Source organism: Anabas testudineus, chromosome 6 (assembly GCF_900324465.2).
Source record: "Anabas testudineus chromosome 6, fAnaTes1.2, whole genome shotgun sequence".
Taxonomy (NCBI): Eukaryota; Metazoa; Chordata; class Actinopteri; order Anabantiformes; family Anabantidae; genus Anabas; species Anabas testudineus.
The window spans coordinates 19,609,443-19,630,569 of NC_046615.1; the positions used below are offsets into that span (position 1 = coordinate 19,609,443).

At 40.8% G+C, this 21,127-nt stretch overlaps 1 protein-coding gene across 1 annotated transcript; it reads right to left on the minus strand.

Moving 5' to 3' along the window:
• Nucleotides 1-4,146: 4,146 nt before the first annotated feature.
• snx33 (sorting nexin 33) lies at nt 4,147-21,092 on the minus strand. The gene is made up of 2 exons (XM_026365286.1): nt 18,339-21,092; nt 4,147-7,260 (listed from the first exon to the last, which is right to left on the minus strand). The coding sequence occupies exons 1-2, from the start codon at nt 19,768-19,770 to the stop codon at nt 7,007-7,009; spliced, it is 1,686 nt and encodes a 561-aa protein (XP_026221071.1). The 5' UTR covers nt 19,771-21,092; the 3' UTR covers nt 4,147-7,006.
• Nucleotides 21,093-21,127: the final 35 nt, after the last annotated feature.

The window sequence follows — 21,127 nt, forward strand, 5'->3', positions numbered from 1 at the left end:
GTGGATAAAGTCTGAAGTGCTCCCAGCACTTGAAATGCACTATATTGTGGCAGCATGGAGGCACAAGGTAATGAGCATTTACTTTTGCCTTTCATAGCCAAAAACCAGTCTGTCAGTTTGTCACACCCTGTATTCTGATGTATCATTAATGAACTACCTCACAGGGAGGGATGAGCTGTGGTTTAGGACCATTAGCACAAGCAAAATATGATGCTGACTCATGAATTTTATGGATAAGTCCATGAAATGAGTTCCCTAATGTGTGTCTGTGGAGCTGCTCCAGGCTGTACGTTCGTCTGATTTCATGGCTCTATGGTTTTGTTAACGTATATTAACGCTGAGTGGACTGAAGAGAGGGATATTTTCATTGTGTGGCAGAATGGACACAAATTAGACCTTCGTGTCACATAGCACAGTGGTTGTGGACTGATTAATTCTGCAAAAAAAAAGAAAATCCACCAACAAAACATTTGATTGGGACTTTCCGGAAGAATGTGGAGGCATTTTGGGTCCAACCCACCGGAATGTCCTCCGTCAAAGTCAGGCAAACTGTTAACTGAGCCCAGGCAGACTTTGGCTCCCATATACCGGAGTATTTTGGTTGTCTGTACTAGATGTGTATTAGAAAAGTGTTCGTTAGAACATGAGTGTGGTCCAGGACCATCAGAGCAACAATTCATTGTAACAGTGGAGCCAGTGCAGTGCCTTCTGGGTAAAAGAAAACCTTTAAACCATCCGAACTGCACTTTTCTGACAGACCTGGCCTGTAAGATGCATCTGGAACCAGTTGGTCCAAATTCTAGTTCACTCTTCTTCCTTATCAGTGTGTAGGTGGACAGAAACGAGACAGAGAGGTGGGGGAGAGCAGATAGAGGGACATAAAAAGGCAGAAAGATTAACACAAAATGGGAGGCGAAGGCGAACGGAGATTTAGGAGAAAAATATAAAAGATGCTGATGTGGTTTGTCCTAAAGACTCCAATGACTTGGTAGTTGTATTCTTTCTTTCTATCACGTCATTACTTTCCCCTCCCACAAATTAAGATGTATAGCAGTCTGCTACAGGGGGGTAAACAATGTCTAACCACCAGTAGAAACAGGGGCGAAGAAATCTAAATAAAAGCTGCACAGAACTCTGGTAATTGACCACATCTTTATAAAAGGAGGTCTCGGTTTAAAATGTGGAGTTTTTACAGTCACGGCAGACATCATACAACTCACAGACAAAGTAATACACTTGATCTCAATTTGTAAAATCAGTGGAGTGGCCCTTTAAATTTTGAGGTAGTTTATAATGACTCATGTCCTAAATTCCCAGTAAGGCAGCAGCGTTTTTCAAAAATAATTTCCATGTGTTTAAAAAACACATCTCAGCTCTACAGTGGCCGTGTTTTCATCACTCTCCGATCTATTTTGCTTCTGTTAACTTCTTGTCAGCTCAAAGTTAAACTATTAGGTGACATGTGAAACACTGGTTGTATTTAGGCAACATGACTTACTGTATACTTGAACATCTGTAGACTGTTTACCCTCTAAGTCATTTTATCCTGGATGAAGAGCTAATGTTCAAGTTAAGACGAAATGAGCCATTGTTTACAGAGACACTCGGATCCTCGTCTCATGTCCATTTACAACAGTTGATAAATTCATTTCTGGAGCAGAGTCTAAGTAAAAAGACAGGCTAGCATCTTATAGGCACTTCATATGTAAAACACATTGAAATCCACAGTAACTGTGAGCTAATGTTTTCCAACTTGGGTGTCTGGATAATTCTGGGGAATGTTTTGTTGTGTTTTATTCTTGTGAAATATTTCTGCCTGCACAAGTCTTTACAAATCCTTCAAACAAATTGTGAGTTAGAAGGACAAACAGACATTTCACTCTTATCCAGAATAAAAGCTGGTTAGCCTACTTAATTCATCTTTAAGGAGACACCAGTTGTTCTGCATTAAGAAAACATCTGGATAATTGTGTGTTTTTTACAGAAATCCGTATTTGTCACTTCCCTGGAAAGGTCTAAATAAAACTTTTCCTTGATTATAGATTGTTCATCTCAGTGAAATGACAATAATTACCCTCTGAGATTTCCAGGGTCAAGATTGCTTCCAAACTACTAAATAGAGCCACAAACTCGGTTTGGATGTTGGTTCCTGGTCCCTGCTGTGACACTGGTCGAGGCAGCAAACAGGAAGCACACACAGACCTCACAGTTTATATCTAAATAAGATTTGTGATTAAGAACTTATAATCCTGGCATGATGGAGAAAATCATATGTGTTTCATGTCTGCAGTCTAGTTGATGCAGACTACTGAACTGCTGCTGGCACCTGAACACATTTGCTGCTGTGCACTGAAGCTCAGACTGACTTTTCATTAGGGGCTCTGGGTACGTCGTGTCCTCTGAGGTATCCTGTCGAGGGGCTGGACATGCAGTTTCTCTCCCCAAACTATGCAGACATCAAACTTCTCCTTTCCTTCACTCAGCATCTTTTATTTTTTTATTTTTTTTATAGACATCTGCTGGCACTCTTGGCCATAACGCTTTTACCATACGCCCCATGCAGCAGCACCGCAGACCTGAAAGAAAGTTATTTTTTAAAGAAAGTTTAAGGAAGTTTGTAAGTTTAAGGGCATGATAAGAATTTATTGCAACAGGACACCCAGACGTGATGAGACCTACGGTGTGTGTGTGTGTGTGTGTGTGTGTGTGTGTGTGAAGGAGAATTCTGCTTTTCAGATATTTTTGGTTTTTATTATACAACTTTCATTTTTGCACCACACGAGTCGTTTCAACAGCTGTTCCCTTCCTCTGGAAAAGAGGTGGTTAGCTCATCCAGGCTTCAGCTGTGTCCAATGGAAAAAGCCTAAAAGAAGGCAAAGTTGACTGGTTTTCATCTCCCCCACTTCCTCGCTCACACAAACTCATTTGCTGCAGAGTAACACACTGTTTGCATTACTTTTTCCAAGGTGTCAATTTACTGCAATTGAGGTCTTTTCGCTTCACTAATACCCTGTGGTGAATATTAAGTGTGTGGCAGACAGACTTAACGAGTCTGAAACCTGCTTTCACCACTTTAATTAGTGAGTTAGTGATTTAAGCTTCAAATTTAGATTTTCATTATTCTGTCAATCTTGTGTTTCCAAGTATATTTGATGCTATATTGCCCGTCCACATATTAAAAAGGTGATGTCATCACCTCGCTCCAACAGTGTACCGAAACCTGAGAGAGCCTGGTACATTACCATAAGACCCCAGCTTCGACTTCAAATGGAAACATCTGGATTCTTCATGATAGCTGGCTCAGCGTCACCGTATATCAAACATACATGTGCATGCTAGAAAAAAGGATTAGTAAGACACCCGCTGTCAGAGATTAGAACAGAAGAGGGAGCTCAGTATGATGAAGGTGTCTCCTAACACCTCGTTCCTTTTAACAACACAACTGTTGATTTGAGCTGTGCAAATTAAATGTTTGTTTCCGAAACATCTGGTACAGATTACAGGGAAAAGCCTGGCTTTCACTTGAACATATCGTAGCCTGCTAGGCTACAGTTTGGCATTTGTCAGCTGGTGAGCCTCACTCATGTAAGGAAACTTTCAATAAAGTGTTCTTGGACTCAAATGTAATGTCAGAACGTGTGTAAAGTCCATCAATTAAATGCTCCCAGTGTAGCTACGTATCAATGTTAGTTGTTGGTAGAGTTTTCCTTGTGTTCTGAACTTTAGGTCAATTCCAGCTCCTTCCATCAACATGTCATTGTGGCCTTGAGCAAGACACTGAACCCCAGGTTGTTCCAGTGTGTGTCGCTCAGACAGTGAGGTTCAGACAGGACAGGCACATGATTCTTTGTGTTTCTGCACATGCATCATCGTGTTTACATGCGCACAGAAAAAAGCTCCTGGCTCTCCTTGTTTTGGCTTTGTTCAGAGCCAACTGTTTGTATGTGTATGTAATAGGAGCACACAGACTGGACGGATAAAGTGGGTACATGCTTCAGTCCTGGTTCTAGTGGCTGCAGGTGTTACTGTGTGGTACATTAAATCATATGCTCACTTGTTCTAACTACACCTGAATAGCTCGAAAATTCATGGAAACACACTCACAAGCCTGAATATGTCAGATGTACAACAAAGACGACAAAGACAGATCGATCACCACCATAACTTTTATTAAATTTCCCCTAAATCAAGTGACAAATAAAAAAAAAAAAAGGTTATTTCAGAGATTCAATTCAAACCACAAAAGCTCCCGCAACCTGCCGGGTCACACATCCATGTTACAAAACAGTCACTTGTGTAAACTCCCTGGCATTTCATTTAGGTAGCTTTGGAACATGAGAAGCAAGTCAACGTGATACCTGATTGGGGCTACAAGCACTTTTTCAACAGGATCTTCACTCTTTCATTTGCAACTTACACGTCGTTCTTTCGCCCAAAATGTCTCTTTGCCTTTGGTGTCCATGATAGTTTCTCTTCTGTTCTTCTTAGTCTCTCTAATTGATATCTATCACATTTTGCTCAGAGTAGAAAAGATTCAGTTACAAACCCAGAGAGCAAATGTCATTTTACTGAAACCAAACAGTTTTTTTACAAAAAGGAAGTCTGGTTGAAAAATGTCAGACTTCTTTGGTCTTGGAGAAACTGAAATGAGTGCAAATGCTGACAGGAAAAAAAAATGCTAGTATGAAAAGCAAAGGTTTGTTCAAAAACAAATGTAAATAACACCACATTTAGACAGTAGAGAGCGGAAGGCTCCGGATGTAGGCTGAGCAGTACCAATAACTGAGAGCACAGTCGGATCTGAGTCACGCACGCACACAAACACACACACACACACACACACACACACGTATTTGTTTACTGAGAAACCTGCACTCTGAATCAGCAACTCTTTGTTATGGAAGAACCATAGCGAGGTTCTAAAATCTAATTCTGAAACTCAAGAACACCAGCCAGAGATTTAGCAAGATGAATTTTTCATTTGACTTTACACTCATACCCAAAACAACCCAGCGAAGCATCAAACAGTCTTTCATCCAACTGAAGAATCAGCAGCTCACAGGACAAATAAACACTGGGCATTGCTGGAGGAGAAGTGTGACAAGCTCACGAAAACATCCCCCACACTTCTTGAGGTAATGCTTATAATTGCCACGCAGACTCCACATAAACCTCTAAAGTTGGCGTGATGTTAAAGATAGTTTCGTCTAAACTGCGAGTTCCCATGAAAACAGGATGAGTAATGTTAGTGGAACAGCTCTTAGTTAGTAACAAAAACTCGCTCCCTCAGAGCAAAGAACTCAAATCCCATTCAGGGTGGAAGCATGTGTAAAAAAAACAGGTTTAAATTCGTTTCTAAACTTTATGTAGTAAGTGACACCTCACGGTGATCACAACTGGAATAAGAGCTATCTAATATATGTATCGTTACTACTTAAAGGAATAGCTCAACATTTTGGGAAACATATCCTGTTCTTCCAAGGAGTTAAATGAGAAGATCACTACTTATGCCTTTTGTACATCTGCAGGTCTGTCGTATGTAATGTTAACAAAACTCAATCCATTTACCAGCACCTGCTAAATCCACTAATTAGCACTTCATTGTTTGCTTTTTCAGTCTGTATGAAGCAAAGTGTATAAAAGACAAGTAGCAGATGTAAGTTAGAAGTAATTATGTGAAAGACAATTTCTTGAATGGGGACAGAAAAAAAAAAAGTCAAACCATTCCTTTAACTTATTATGGCTACAGTATAGAAACCATCTGTATAATATATATTGTGGTTTTATTTGCACATTACACGTTTACGACTACATGATATGAACATCACACTGTACTGTCTATTTTTAATCCAGACTATTTTAAACACAAAGCTCAAGTAGTACAGTAGAAACAATTTGGTCTTGTGTAAACTAAATGATCTGATAAAAAACACAGAAACTCGTTCCTCCTCTTCAATATGAGACTAATTGTCCTATTAGTTGACTAAACTAAATAAACCTGCTGCTACATATGAAAATGGGAGTTGACCAACTCACTTACTGACTCATTACATTCAGTCACCCACACTCACTATGACCCACAACAAGTATAAAAAAACATGTGCAAACTTGTGTCTTAACAAATCCAGGTAACTGCCCCATGACACGGACACCATACTACAGACAGACGTTTAAGAATATTCCATCAGACCCTTAAAGGCACTTAAGAAAAAGTACAAACAGAATAACATGGTATCAGTAACATGTTGCATGGTTCAGACAGAGAGACGACCAGAGGGAAGAGACGTGCAGCGAAACAATGCAGTGAAAACCTGAGCAAGTCGAAACCTTAAGATGAAGCAGAGGAGACGATGGTGAAATCCCCCATACAATAGTCATTTCCCATCCATCCATCCATTCATCCATCCATCCATCCATCCCAACGCTTTTCCTCTCCAGGGTCATGGGAGTCATTTTCACTTTTCGATTAAAAAAAAGAAAAAAACCTTAAGTAACTCAATATTCCTATTCAATAAATCTTTACTAAACATCTGGTATTTTTTATTGGGTGTTAAATAAGCCAGTATATGATTCTTTACATGTTGAAAACAACTTGTCTCAGTCCCTGGAGAAGCCAAAGTGCATGATATTGGAGAGCAGGGGACAATTTGAAAACCCGTTTCATGGCTTTAATGTGTTACACTAGAATACTCAACTATATGAATGTGGAACCTATACTTTTATTTTAATGTTACAAACACTTTAAATTAACTAAAATAAACAATATGCTTCGATATTGCTTATGTAATATGTTTCTCAGAAATAAAAGGTACAGTAGGTACAAAAATGTGACTTTGAATCCATCAAAGTGGGCGACTGACTGGCTTTTAAGGTCTTTCCACTTAAGAAACCACTGCTTCATTTACCTGCAAGTCTTTTCAATCTGCACCGTGCATGACTAACACCCTCGCCTTCTGTCTTCCTTCTCTTCTTTTGGCATCCTGAATAGCGCAGCAGATCCGTGTCTTTACAGACAGTCATACATGCGCAGGGTGCGCTCCAGTTGTTGGACAACACGTTGGTAAAAGGCTATCTGCTCCCTGAGGTAGGCCTGCATCATGTCTTTGAAGTCCACTTCTCGCTGCTGATGGAAGTGGCTCATCTCTGCCTGGAGGGCAAACCCGACCGTCCGACAGCGTTTCCTTATACCGTCGGCCTCGTCCTGGTCCATCTTCCCTTCGTCACTCATCCGCTGGCTCTCCTTCACCTTGGCAAAGGCACCTGTGTTCAGATGAAACATAACTTTCATAGCTTTCAAAACTGGAACAGTCTAAACACAAAGCACCAACTTCTCAGATGTGTAACAGAAACTGGTTAGAAGCCAAGAAGAGCCAACCACTTCAAATGACACAAAACAAATGGCTTCTGGTTTACCTCAGTGTTACAGTATGTGGCTTTACAGACTGTTTCGGTTTTACCTGCCAAGTATTTTTTTTTTTGAGATATTCATCTCTGAGGCTTCCGCTGCCACCACAGCAACAACAAAAACATCTTTTATCACTTAGAGATCGCGGTATCGAGCCGTACAGACAGTAGAGGCTAAATAAACTATACAGATTCCCCTTGAGTTACAACAATGAGCTAACAGATTAGCAGAGAAGTCATCAGAAACCTTTAATAATTTAATTGACCTTTGAAGGCCTAAACCTTAAAAGAAAGACAAAATGAGTAAATAAAACTAAACTTATCTTATTTTAAAGCTAAGATGGTAGTAAAAGTAAGAAACTATGCTTTTTTCAATGTAATTTGGTTGAAGTGAAAACTGATGTTTTATTAACATATTATAATGTCTTTGTGAAAACTCTAAAAACACAGTCAAATATATTCTAAAAGCCATTCGCAGATTGTATTGCTCTTTGGGGGGGGGGGGTCTGTAACAATGTACTATGAGTGCAATACAGTAATGTTAAGTCTTCTCTGTGGAGTTCAGTGGTGCAGAGCAGCGTTGTAGCTTTTCCTCCCAGAAATTAACTACTGTAGAGCAGCACATTTTATAGGTAGAGCAGTGAACAAGCCGCACAATTGCATTTTGTTTCACTGCATACCAAACGTCTAGCTTCAGCGTGGCGAGGACGCGTTCTAACCACATTTACCCAGACTGCCATGACGTCATTTTCCAAGTGCAGAACATGGCGGCTCAATGGCGTGGCCCCATGCTGCATGTCTCGTCAGATTAGCGAGTCTCATACAACGTCAAAACCAAGAAGCCGAGAGATTTGCATACAATCTAGCTAGCAGGTCCAGCTTGGATAAGCTACTTGCTCTGTCTGTGATGTATGCCACAGGGTGACGGTCTTATCCGTTAACTCTATCGGCGAGTTCATGCCGCCCTGGATTTCCTATGGAATTCCTGGCAGAAGTCTGGGAAAGCATGAACAGCACTTTCAATGTGTTCCAGCAGGGAGGCGTGTGGACTACAGTCTGTGGTGCTGACCTACATTCATGTTTTCCACATGAGAGGAGAATGTGCATCGCCAGATAGCACGTCTGTGGGACATAAAGGAAAGGCACTCATGGTTATGTATGTGTGTGGGGGGGATGGACTCAACATTTTTGGATTGGTTAATGCTAGAACTCACCACAAAGAAAGCTTTAAGTATTCTTCCTTGAAGCTACATTGGCTCTAAGACTTGACGTAAGGCTAAACCATTATAATTACAATTTACAGGCTTTCTGCGAAAAAGTAAAACAAAATTAAAAGCAACCCCTCTCTCCCAGTATAAGCCTTCTGCTCCTTTTACCAGAGTTACCAAATGCTCTATGATACATGGCCAGTGGTCTGGAAAGTCACCAGATTTGTTTATCTTGCCCAACCAGACTGGCTACTGCATGTTTTATTGCATCTATTTCACATGTGACAGCTTCATGGGTCTGTGCTGGGTAGATATTAGTGCTCTACAGAGGCTTGGGAAGGGGTGGGAGGAGAGAGGAGGAAAAGGGGGGCGTAAAAGAAAGGAAAGGAAAGGTTCTTACAATCTCAGGGAACATTGGTATTAATATTAAATCACATTTTTCCCGGTACTAATTGCTAATGATTGGTTTTTGCTCAACCTACTCGACTCAACTCGACACTAGACAATGAGCAGTAGTAGTGACAGTACTTGATCTACAGCTCATCATGCAGCCTCTTGTGCACACAATCCACTGCTGCAACAATCGCCCTTCTTCTCCTGACAGCCCATAATCAGGTCTCAAAAGATTTTACAACACTACTGCCTATAACGAGCAAAAGAAAATATTTGAGCAATTTTTTAATAAGTCACTCGGTATGGGTGAGACAGAAAGAAAAAGAACGAGGATCGTTGAGATTAACTACGACCACAACCCTCAGGGCAAGTGAACTCAGGCATCTGCTAAATTCCCCATTCCCACAGCCCTGCCTGGGCCTGAGGTCACTGCAGGACGAGTTCAGGAAGTGCAGCACTTCTTCTCCAACTCCTCTAACGTCTATCTTCTGTCCAATGTATGCATACATGAAACGTGAGAACGGAAGTCAGTCTTTAAGGTACTTGTATCTGTTTGCAGCATGTGTGGCTTGGGTGCTTGTTATTTACATATTGGTGCCGATAACGTTTCGCAATTCCCTGAGGTTGTTTGTGTCCCCCCCCCCATACATATCACAAATTCTTATCTGGTCCAAAAACACTAAGACACAGTGACAGTTAAGTGTCTAATTTTAACACATTATCTGGGACATTGGTTTTCATTTATATACAATTAAATCCTTGTTCCTGTTTAATCCTAGAGTGGAGACATCCTCATACTGGAGTAGAGCCTCTTCATTTGAAGCTAGTTTATATACATCTGTGCCTCCCTCCTATAAATCAACTGGCTATAACACAGGCTGATAAGTGGGCTGCTAGTTCCAGCTGTTTGACAAGAGATTTCACTCTAATAGTTTTTGTTTTACATATGTGGCACATCTTCAGTCATCAGAGTAGCTAGGCTAAAAAAAAAACTATGTCAATATGGCCCTTAATTTATTACTCGCTGTGCACTGTGCACAGTTTATTTTTCTTACAAGGTGATTAGTCTTTTTAACTTCATCTGGCAATAATGATTATATTTACAAAGCAAAGACATTAGGTAACTGTTATTTGGGATTAAATGAAATGACCCATTCTTCATGATAAGGGTTAAAGTTTTCCCTCCAGAGGATAAGTTGACAACCATCTACAATTATGAAAGGTATTGCCTAATGCTTCGTGATTCGCTTGAGGTGATTGAGTTTGTGGGTGTGAAAAGTGAAACCGTACGGGGCTAATATGTGAAAGCAAAGCCACTAGTATGTAATGACTTCACTGCTGCAGTGCAAACCACAAAACACCCTAATTTTCCTCCAACACTTCGAACTGGGCTAAATTTCTCTCTTGAAAAGTAAAAATATGGGAAAAATATTTGGCAGGTTATGGCATGACATTTTCAAGATAACATGCTATGGTTTGGTGAAGCAGCTGACTAACACTGTACAATAATGTAGTTTAAGTTAAAATACTGTCTATTCACATGCTGCATGTATGTTCATCAAATTTAAATTTCCATGAGCTACATGACTCATCAGCATAACCTGGGAAAAGACCAAAGCCGCAGGATGAAATAACATGACTAAGGAGGATGAGTGAATGTTGTTCACATTGTTCAGAGCAGTAAACAGAAACACTGGGGACAAATGAAGCTTGTTGTCACTAAACACTGACTGTAAAGGGCTCTGAGTGAGTGAGAGAGAGGGAGAGAGAGCACATGTGTAGGGACTGACATCGGTGTCAAGCACCACAATGAACTGTTGAAATTTGTTTTCTGTTGACCTCAAAAAATGTGAATGAAAACAGCAAAGGGGGGGGGGCTTCTCATTGTGCCATTTTTTACATTACAAATACATGTGAATATATTTTCTTAGCTGAGGTTTCCCTTATGCCACCAGGAAGTAACACAGCAATGTAATATCACAGCTAGGGAGCTAATTCAGTTTATATAAAAGACACATTCATTCCATTCCTACCTCATTGCTGTCATTTGCAAATTAAATCTGTCATTTGCAAATTAAATCTTCTTGTTTGTGGAGAAGTTTATACTTTGACTAGCTGGAAAAGTTAAAATAAAGTGGATGGGGAAACAGAAAATAAGCCACAAATGTTTTTAACGTGAAAATGTCAGGAAATAGTGCATGTCAAAGTTCACGTCAAATTCAACGTTGTTTGGAGAGAGTGAATCTCTTAATTGTTGTGAATTTATTTCCCTGCAACATGTAAGTGCTTGTGTAAGTAGCCATTGAGAAGAGAGGTCAAGTTAAATAGTGACATTTAGGCCTAATGGAGGATAAAGAAAAGGAGAAGAGGAAAGGAAAAGAGCCGAGGAAACTGGCTTTTGAAGACAAGTCTGGAGAAGAAAAAAATAAGAAAACTGAGACACACATTCAAGAATGCATGACGGGGTCAAAAGGACTCATATGTGCCAGCGTTTAAAGTGGGCCCTAAAAGCCTCAGGCATACACAAACATAAAAAAACCTACTGCTGAGCAAGTTAACACAGTGTTTACAGCAGCCAGTCAGATACACAGATAATAACAGAGCTGGAGTTTGTGTACTGAGCTGGAATGTCCACACATCCGATCTCATGTCCATTTATCTTCAATTTTTACTCTTAAATGTTCAGAATCACCCTCACAGGCCTGCGCCGAGAGCAGGTGACTTACTAGCACTGTTTAACATATGATGGGGAAACTTCCCGTGCACGCTCCATCCTCCTCTGTGCTCAAACACAACTTTTTGGACCACGACTGCAACATTAACTCACAGATTTAAGACATGAAACTTCCAACAGCTCTAAAGCTCTGACTGAAGCTTTATTGAAGCCATGCAAAAAGATGCTGAACAGATGTGCTTTTTTTTTTTTAAGTGTATAGACAATCTGATCTAAAGCCATTATATCTGTCACATTCACACAGATGGTGTAATAAATCCACGCTCATGTCTTACATGTTGCTGTCATAGTTTGTTTATTAGGGAAGATATGCTTGGCAATGATGTAGAATTCATTATCAATCCTAACACTGATATGTTTATGTTGCAGTGTTCCTCTGCAAAAGGATTTATTTTACCCCTTCTCCACTCTGTTTTTGAGACTGTGTGAAGAACGGGTGTTGTCCTAGTAAAATCAAAACTAGGACTGCATGTGGATTCAAAATATTTAGGATTTCCACATGACAAGTGGAACAAGATGACCTTCTTTAAAAAGAGTTTTCAGTCGGCTCCTCTAACTCATCAGCTTCACAAAGCTCAGTTATACTATCACATACAAAATCACATAAATGACCAGCATCAACCTTAACTGTGACATCATAATTCCATTGTATGGCTTCGTATTATTACTTGGAGCTTTGTAAGGCAAGAGAAGCGATCCTGAAATTGTTCCAGAACTTAAGGCTTTCTATTCTGTTTCTAACTGTGACATTAAATTAATTTACAACGCTTATTTTGTTGTGGAACAGATGTATTATTTCCCCTGTGAGTTTGCCATATTAGATCTGTGTAATGAGAAGTGTTGCAATGCATAAAGAGAGGCAGCACAAATTAAAGAAGAAAGATAAATATCTTTCTGGTCAAAACTTTAGTCGGCCTTGTTAATACTATAAATTAATGCGTGCAGTGCGGTTGTCCAACCTCAACTGACACATGATACCAAATGAAATACTTGGTAGAAAGACAAGGATTTTCTATTGTCGTAACTCTTACAGTTGCTTAGTAATGTTCACACAACAACATAACATAAGAAACGGACAGAGAAAGGACTGCTAACAATCCTCTCCTGTAAATTAAGTCATCTCCATGCCAACCACAAGCATCATGTTGTTACCATGACACCCACAGGCCCGCTGGCTGTTAAAGCTTACTCTTCGTCAGGTGGAGACAGAGAAACAAACAGGGATGAAGTTTCAGCTCGGAGCTAGTTTAACTGTACTTTTACTGCACTGCAGGTCAAACTGTTATTAGCTCAACGAACGGAGCCAAAACTATTTAACTGGTGAACCTGATGCCAAAGAATAAACTGATCAAACCATGAACAAATACAGATGGCAATTACTTCTTTTTTCCATTCTTTCATTGACAACGCAAGCACTTTGAGAGTCAAGCTAACAAGTCAGCCACCCCAGGATTTACCAAACAATTTTAACTGTTAGGGATTTTACCATAAGAGGGTGATATAGGAGCTGGATGTTCCCATGACAGGTTGCCAGTCTATTCCAGGGCAGCGAGTTTGTTTGACCAGTGTAGACACACTGGTACATACAAGCATGGAAGGTTTGCAATTAACCTGCATGTCTATAGACTCTGGGAATCAAAAGTACTATAAACTACTTTATTGACCCCCATGGGGAAACTTAGGACACATCCAGTGAAGGTGTAGCTGCTATTTCAGGCACTGGGGAAATTTTGAGTTCAGTGTCTTGTCCAAAGATAATTCAACATGGGAGCATGAAGAGCCAAAGATCTGCTGGCTCTGCAATGAATTGATGACTCAGTCGATGAGCAATAGTGATCCTCTATGAAAGTACCTCAGGGTTTATTTCGAGATAATTAGTGCAGAGTCAACAATAATCCAGGAACTGTTCTTGACTTTTGTGGTGAACAGGCAGAGAAGGCTAAGCTTTCGATTTACTAGTCAATCTATATTGTAAACTTTACCTACTGTATGTTTATGAGCTTTGGGCAATGAATAATGGAAAGAGAACATGAAAACAAGCAGCTTAAGTGGCCTTCCAGGGCCTCCAGACGGTGACTTGACTCAACTCTTGACATATAGGGTCAGGGGTTCAGACATGTGATGAGAGCTCAGACTAGAGCTGCAAGAACTTCAACTTGAACAGAGCGAGTTGAGGCTGTTCCAGCATCTGGCCAGGATGCAGGACACATCTCATCTCACTCAAGACACACCAGGGTAGACCCAAAACATGCTGGAAGGATTGAATACAGTATCTCATCTAGCCATGAACACCTCAGAAGTGTATGAACTGCTTTGCTTAATCTGTTGTGATTTTATTCCACAGCTAAACAATTACAAAGTACAGTTCAAACTTATTTGTGTACCAAATAACAGGTATGTGCTCTTTGCACAGCCAGGGTGACTGAGGGTGATGCTGCAGGACAGCATTATAATCTGAAAGGTCATAGACAAAAAGATATTTTGTCCAGGTCCTGTTTTACTGGACAGAACAAAATACAAACAATAGCAATGGCATTAGGCTTTATAACAGCAGCTAACTCTTCTCTTGGTGCATGTCTGTTTTCAGTCTAATGCTGCAAAACCTGTGGTTCTTTGGGAGGAGGAGGGGGAAGAGGGAGGTGTCGGAGGTTTTAAAAACAAGTTCTTGGAGACATCTGTAATCTCCTTCAGTGTGAAACAGCAGTTCACTGGGCCAACACAGACAGGAATGCAGAAGCATGTGGACAGACAGCATGTGTGTGAAGACAAGAGCCTGGCCTTTGTCAAGATTTATGAATAAGCAAACAGGAGAGATAAAACATTTGAGGTCCACAGTCACCACAGTCAGCAAAGGGGACTGCAGCCCACAACATAGCATACAATAGCATCAATATTCAAAGACTGCCATGTGTGGGCCACTGCATGCTCCCAAAACCCGAGCCTGGTACCTGCTGACAGTGCAGTATTTTGTTGTGTGTTGTAAGCAGTGTAGGGAATGTTAATCAGTAACATGCTTGTTATATCTTATAAACACGCCATGTGCTCTGGGTCAGCTCGTCAAAATATTAATTGACCACCACAAAGAGATGCGTGTGTGTGTGTGTGCAGTCATGACAGCAAACCTGTGCAGATAAAGGGGGAATGTGACAGATAGATTTCCTCAGAACTGGCAACAAAAGGTATTCTTCATTCAATCTGCATGTGGTTTTGTATTGTGTTGCCATGTGGAGGACAACTAACCTTTTGTCCAGATTAAAAGTCTGGCTGGTGTACTGAAGGCGTCCCAGGGGAGCCAGCTCATTCTCAAACTGAATAACGCTGCTGTGGATCACGGAAGGTTTTAATGCACGATCAGCAGCAGCTGAGGAGAGGAAACAACCAACGGTGCACTTTCTATACTTAAAAACTACTTGAGAATGCGATTGAAGACAAAGAGAGAACAGATGAGGTTTGTTGCATTCTGTCTGCAAAAATGTACCACTTATTACCAAAGAACATTTGTTATGACTTTTGCTTCAGTTTTATGCCAAATACAATGACTCCAGTGAGGCCTGTTCAAGCTAACCAACAACTTGAAGCTGACTGTTTTGATACTGCTTCTAGTGCCTCAATTCTCACCAAGCACAAAATCTCTATCTCATGATATCTACTACAATGCAGGTTATTCTGCTGTCCACGTATCTTTACTCATCCAGAGAATACACATTTAATATTTACAATCAGACGGATACTAGACCAGCATTGCTCCGTGTATGATTGCGTAACCACTATTTGTTAAACAGGGAACAACGTAGTTAATTACAGAGACCCAGATTACCAACAAACAAATACTCAAATTGTAACACGCAATGTGGTTGTTGCACATCTGCATGTCACACAAAAGCCTCACAGGGCCTTTATTCTACAACAATCCAGCATAATTAACCCTTCACATCAAGACACTTAATTGTGTCCAAATGAGATCCAGGTGCGATTAGTTTTGGCAGAGATTCAAAGTGTCCAAGAGAGTCATCATTTCAAGCCTCTGGACCAGACTAGATGTACTTTCTCTCTTATTGAAACCAGGTCAACGGGCCAGACAAAAACCTCTGATATGGATGTTTTTATGGGGTAACAGAGGAGGAAAAGATTAAAAGAAGCAGGCCCTTGTGTTGAGGATAAAGACAAAGGTGAAGGATTTGTGGTTCAAAACAAGACAAGAAAAATGGGAGAAAAAGACATACAGAGCACACCCTGACATTTTTCTGACATTACCCAAAAGCTTCTCCTCCCTACACACATTTTTTATCAAGGCCACATGCAGTCGTTGTCCACCAGTCAACATTCCTACAGTTTACATGCTCACCAGGAAACACAGTTGAAACAGCTTCAGTGAAGGGGAAAGTCAGGCAGGAAAGAAGCAAAGTGAAGATGAAGTGCAGGAGGAGGAGTGCACCGGAAAAAGTCGACCTCAGTTGTGTGTTCTGAGTGTTGCCACAGCTGTATCTGGTTCAGAAGAACACAAGTCACATCGCGGTGAGTTATCTGGATCGGCCAGGGAAGACAGAGCAGCGGAGTAAAAAGACCTCTGCCTGGACAAAAACAGTGCTGCGTGACTTCTGCATTTCTGTGTGGTTTCAAATAAATACAGTATATAGACAAACAGAACCAAGCTGTTTCCTCGTGTGTACGCCAAGCTAAGGGAACCATCTCCTGCTGCTCTTACGTTTCTACTTATCATTCAGGTATACAGGTATAACTGCGAGGTACAGGTATAAGTCTGATCAAAGTCTCAGAAAGAAAGTCACTACCTAAAATGTCGAGTTCCCTATTTAAAAATACCTAATTACATGATTACAGTAACACGTGAAATACACAAACTATGCTTCCTCTCTTTTTATTTCTTCCTAACTTTAATAACGTTCCCTTAAAGTGAACTTATGTCACTTCTGATAATCAGGGTACAGCAGTATATGATTACACATACATGGTGGAACAGTAGCACATTTAAAGCCAGAAAGTGGCTCAGTTTCAACTAGGAACCATCTACATTATGTTTCTAACATCAGCTTTCGAAAGTAGGGTTGTTAAACTTCACACTGTGGTATTCTTCAGAAAGTAACATATTATTGTTTTAAAGAATTAGCTAACAAAATAATAACCCTTTCTAATAAATCCTAACAGCCTCAGTTCCTCTGTGGTGTTCTAAACATTTTTTTAAATCCATTTCAAAACCTAATGTTTTGTGAATAGGGTGGACTCATTCAGCTTCAGGATTTGTTTTCCTCATCTATTCCAATATCTGGGTGGGGTAACTGAAAGCAACCAGTTGAATTGTATCACAAATGACCTCTGGAATAATGTGCGCCAGCTGTTTGAAGGAGATAACATTTACCAACAGCATTATTCTTGGTTTGCAGCAGCCTTTTCATTCCCCCTGAACTAACACCAATCCACTGATAGCATTACTTGTTTGAGATCTGATGTTCAGTGCTGATATGCCAGCGTTTGGATTAAAAAGGTTAATATGAGATAACGCCAGAGGTAAAGACCTGATCACAACTAATATTTAAAGGGGTTTATGAAAGTCAGACTTCACAGCCACAAACATGATTATGAGTATTATAATTGTTTGTTTAAATTACATGCTTTTTGGTTTTAAAGTTAATTATTAGTTATGCTAAAATACATAAAATAAGTCATTGATTCCAGTTGTGGAACATGTACCGTGCAGTAGATCTCTAACTTGTCACTGTGGGAATTTCTTATCTCTTACAGATGTGAGTACTGATAACCACAAACAGGTTAGACCACTTCTTTAATGGTAACACCCTGACGCAACATTACCTGGGTCTATTTTGCCACATTTCTAAATACTGTATGTGGAAGTCGATTTTTACAAAGAAACATGGTGGTCATCACAGAGCATATCAGTGTATATAAAGGCAAACTTCTACATCTGCTGCTCTGAAAACCTGGTGTCTGCTAAGTGCAAAAGAATATGATATATTTTAGATTTCCCAACAATGAGAATATCTTATTGTTAATAGTACTAAGGGTAGTTTTGAAATAAATAGTTGGATTGTTTTCTGTATAACTCTTACTGTATCTGAGTAATGAAACTGTTAAAAAGAAAATAATGTGTCAAATGGCCTCACATGCTGGAGTGTGCTGGAGGCAAAACCTGACTAACTAAACCGACCACAGCATAATAAATAGCACAGACTGAGAAACAAAATGTGATGATTGGCCATCAGCAGTCTGTTCCCATTAGCAGACACTTTGTATATTATTCTAAACAATTACTGAAGCTTTTGAAATACTTTCCAAATGGAGCTGCTGCCTGTCTCAACTCTAGCAGGCTACTACACTGGGCTGGACAGTCAGACACAGAACTTTACTTTTTACAAAGTTAATGGTGACTGTGTTTTAAATAAAGAGCTGATATCAGATGCAAGAGCTACACACTACATGTGGGGATCCATCAAAACATCTGTGTAACCATCATTAACATATTTACCAATGGTCCATTTGCTATTTCCCTTTATTGGTGTTTAAAATCACTAAGACATGAAATAAACCCCTCACACATTGAAACTACTCATGGCCAAGCCCATTACCTTTCTGTAGATGAATAATGTCTGGGAAGTTGGCAAGCAGGCCTTGGTAGAGTGACAACTTGTCCAGCATTTGGAAGAGGTCATACTTAGGTTGCTCTGCGAACATCTCTCCGATGTTCTCATAGGTGCGGCCCGTATGGGAAATGGCATTATTGAGGGCCTCTGAGCTGTGGGGAGGGTCCAGCATGAATGCCTGGCTGATGGACTGGAAGGAATTTCCCAGCCGCTGGAACTCCTTCCTAAACCCACCCAGGTGTTTACGCACCAGCTCTGAGGCGACATGTGTGAGCTGCATCACGCTGTCATCCATTTTCTTAGCAAAGTTCTTGAAGGTGTCGACCCGTTCTTCTACATCCTGAAGGTCCTGGTGCTCATTTGGTATCTGAAGGGTCAGCATGAAATGGGCTCCCACCATCTCATCCTTCTCTGCTCGTCTCTTGCCCAATTTCCACTGCTTGTCATCAGCACACATCAAAAAATGCTCGAAGCCTTCATACTGGGAGAGGACAGGGTGACTGGTCATGTGGTTCATCCACAGTATCAGTCGTCTCTTACGCTTCTCGATGAAGTCTTCCTCGAATCGCCCTGTGGCCTGCTTCTCAGGCAGGTGAGGCACAGAGATCACAGTGAACTTGTGCAACAAGCGGTTGTACAGCCAGTCAAAGTGTTTGTAGCGCCGGTAAACTGGACGTCCTATGTGACTTGGCGTGACTCGGTATGAGATGTAGGTCTTGATGCCCTTGAACTTTGTCTGTTTTGTGGGGTCTTCAATTGAGCAGAAGAAAGGCTGTGGGTTCTCCTTCCACCTGGGCCCCAAGGGAGCCATCTCAATGGTGTACGACTCAGCTATCTTTGCCATCATGGGCACATCACCCAGAACAAAGGCTTCTACCCCTGACCGGACAAAGCTGGAAAACCGGTTCAAGTTCCTGCCCACCATACTGCCTTTTCTGCCGCTGGAGATGCTGTCTTGTCTCTCCATGTGGGGTTTAGCCCGGTAGTGCACATTGGGGTTGTTGGACATAGAGCTCTGATTGGTATGTCCATTGGCCCCCGGGCTGCTGGAGTGGTCAGCATCCTCCACCACAGTGGACCTGTCATCCCAGTCGTCCCAGTCATCATCATCTTCATCATCATAGTAAGACTGTGGTAAATGAGGAGGGGTTTTTGGTAGCGAGGGGAAATAGGAGACTTTTCCTAAAGAGCCTGGAGGGCTGATAGAGGAGTCAGTCACATTAGAGTTTGAGCGAGTGCGAATAATTTCCACATACGATGCTGGAAAGAGACCCCTCTCCCCCCGGCTGTTCTCCCCCTGAAACCAGCCATCCACTGAGTTCTCATCAAAAATAACCAGTTCTTCATTCTCCTGGATGCTAATCTCCTCTTTGTTTTCACTTAGAAACGTGTAGATGGCTTTGGCTTTCACTGACATCTTGATACTCCAGTGCGTCCTAAACCAGAAGATTCTTCATGCACATAGTGCCTAAATTCAATTGCTGCTGCTGTCTTCATGCATGCTGCATTGGAAAGACCTGACACTAGCTCACTGTAATATTTAAAGTCATCTCAAATTACATGGCAGCTGCTGGATCAGGTGTGTAACAGCATAAGGCAGTCTATGTAAATGTAATAATTTGATACTTGATCAACACAGAAGTCGACAGTTATGTAAACCTATTAATTCTACCTACCAAAATAAAAGTTTAAAATGTGCCTACTGTGACCACGAGCATCCTCAGCCCATTGAGGCTACAGCTCTATCGTCTTAATATCTGTTTTCCTTTAAAGTCCAAACAGCAACTACAGGCTATAAAGTCTATGTAAGATATTAACTTACTCATAAAACCAATGCATGCTGCCTCCTTCCGCATCACAAACACAACAGGTTAAAAGACTAAACTGGTTTCACCACAGAGTTCCTCCAAAAGCACCAACGGCGGCTTTAATCCCCACAAACTGCACAGCAACCTCGCGTTTTTCGCTGCTCGGACACTTGTTTCTCATTACAGAGCCTAGAAATTATCCCTGATGAAGATATGTCCAAGACAAAGTGGCCTGACGTGAAGAAGAAGAAAAACAACAGCAATGAGTAATGGTCTCCCCGTGCATGTTGAGCCTGCTCCGCATTCCCTCACTCAAACTTGCTGCGTTTTCCTTGTAAACAGGTTCCTGCGCATCTTCAGTCGAGCCTTTAAAATCACAAAAAGCAGAATCAGCGACCAAATAATCTGCTTCTACAGAGGATCATCACACATCTCGCTCCAACATTATTTCTTTGGGATTATTCCTTTGCGCGCTGTAACAAAGTAGCTCTTTCCATGACGCTACGTTTGGACAATTGAACGCAAGTTGGCCTCTTTCCTTCTTTTTTTTTTTTTCATGAGCTCCTTTATAATGTTTGAAAAAGGAGAAGCTGGCTCAACACCGCCCCCGACAGGATCGACAGGAGACAACACACACAGCAAAAGTCCTGGTTAGAAACAATGAAAGGATAAGAACGATGGCGATGTTGATGATTTTCTATACATCTCATAATATGATCTCAGCTCTTATTGGAAGCCACCACTACCACAATACGAGTACAGACAAAAATGAAAAAAATGAATGTTTAAAAAGTAAATATGCAACTTTTGACTGATTGGCAAGTTGTCAAATCATTGTTAATATTTCCTCTAATATCACGACATTTCACAATTGCAGAGAAAACAAACTTTACCTGGTTCCACTATTTCCCAACAACACGGCTGCTTTTATAAAGTACAAACTCCGGGTAAGTTTATTAGTGTTGA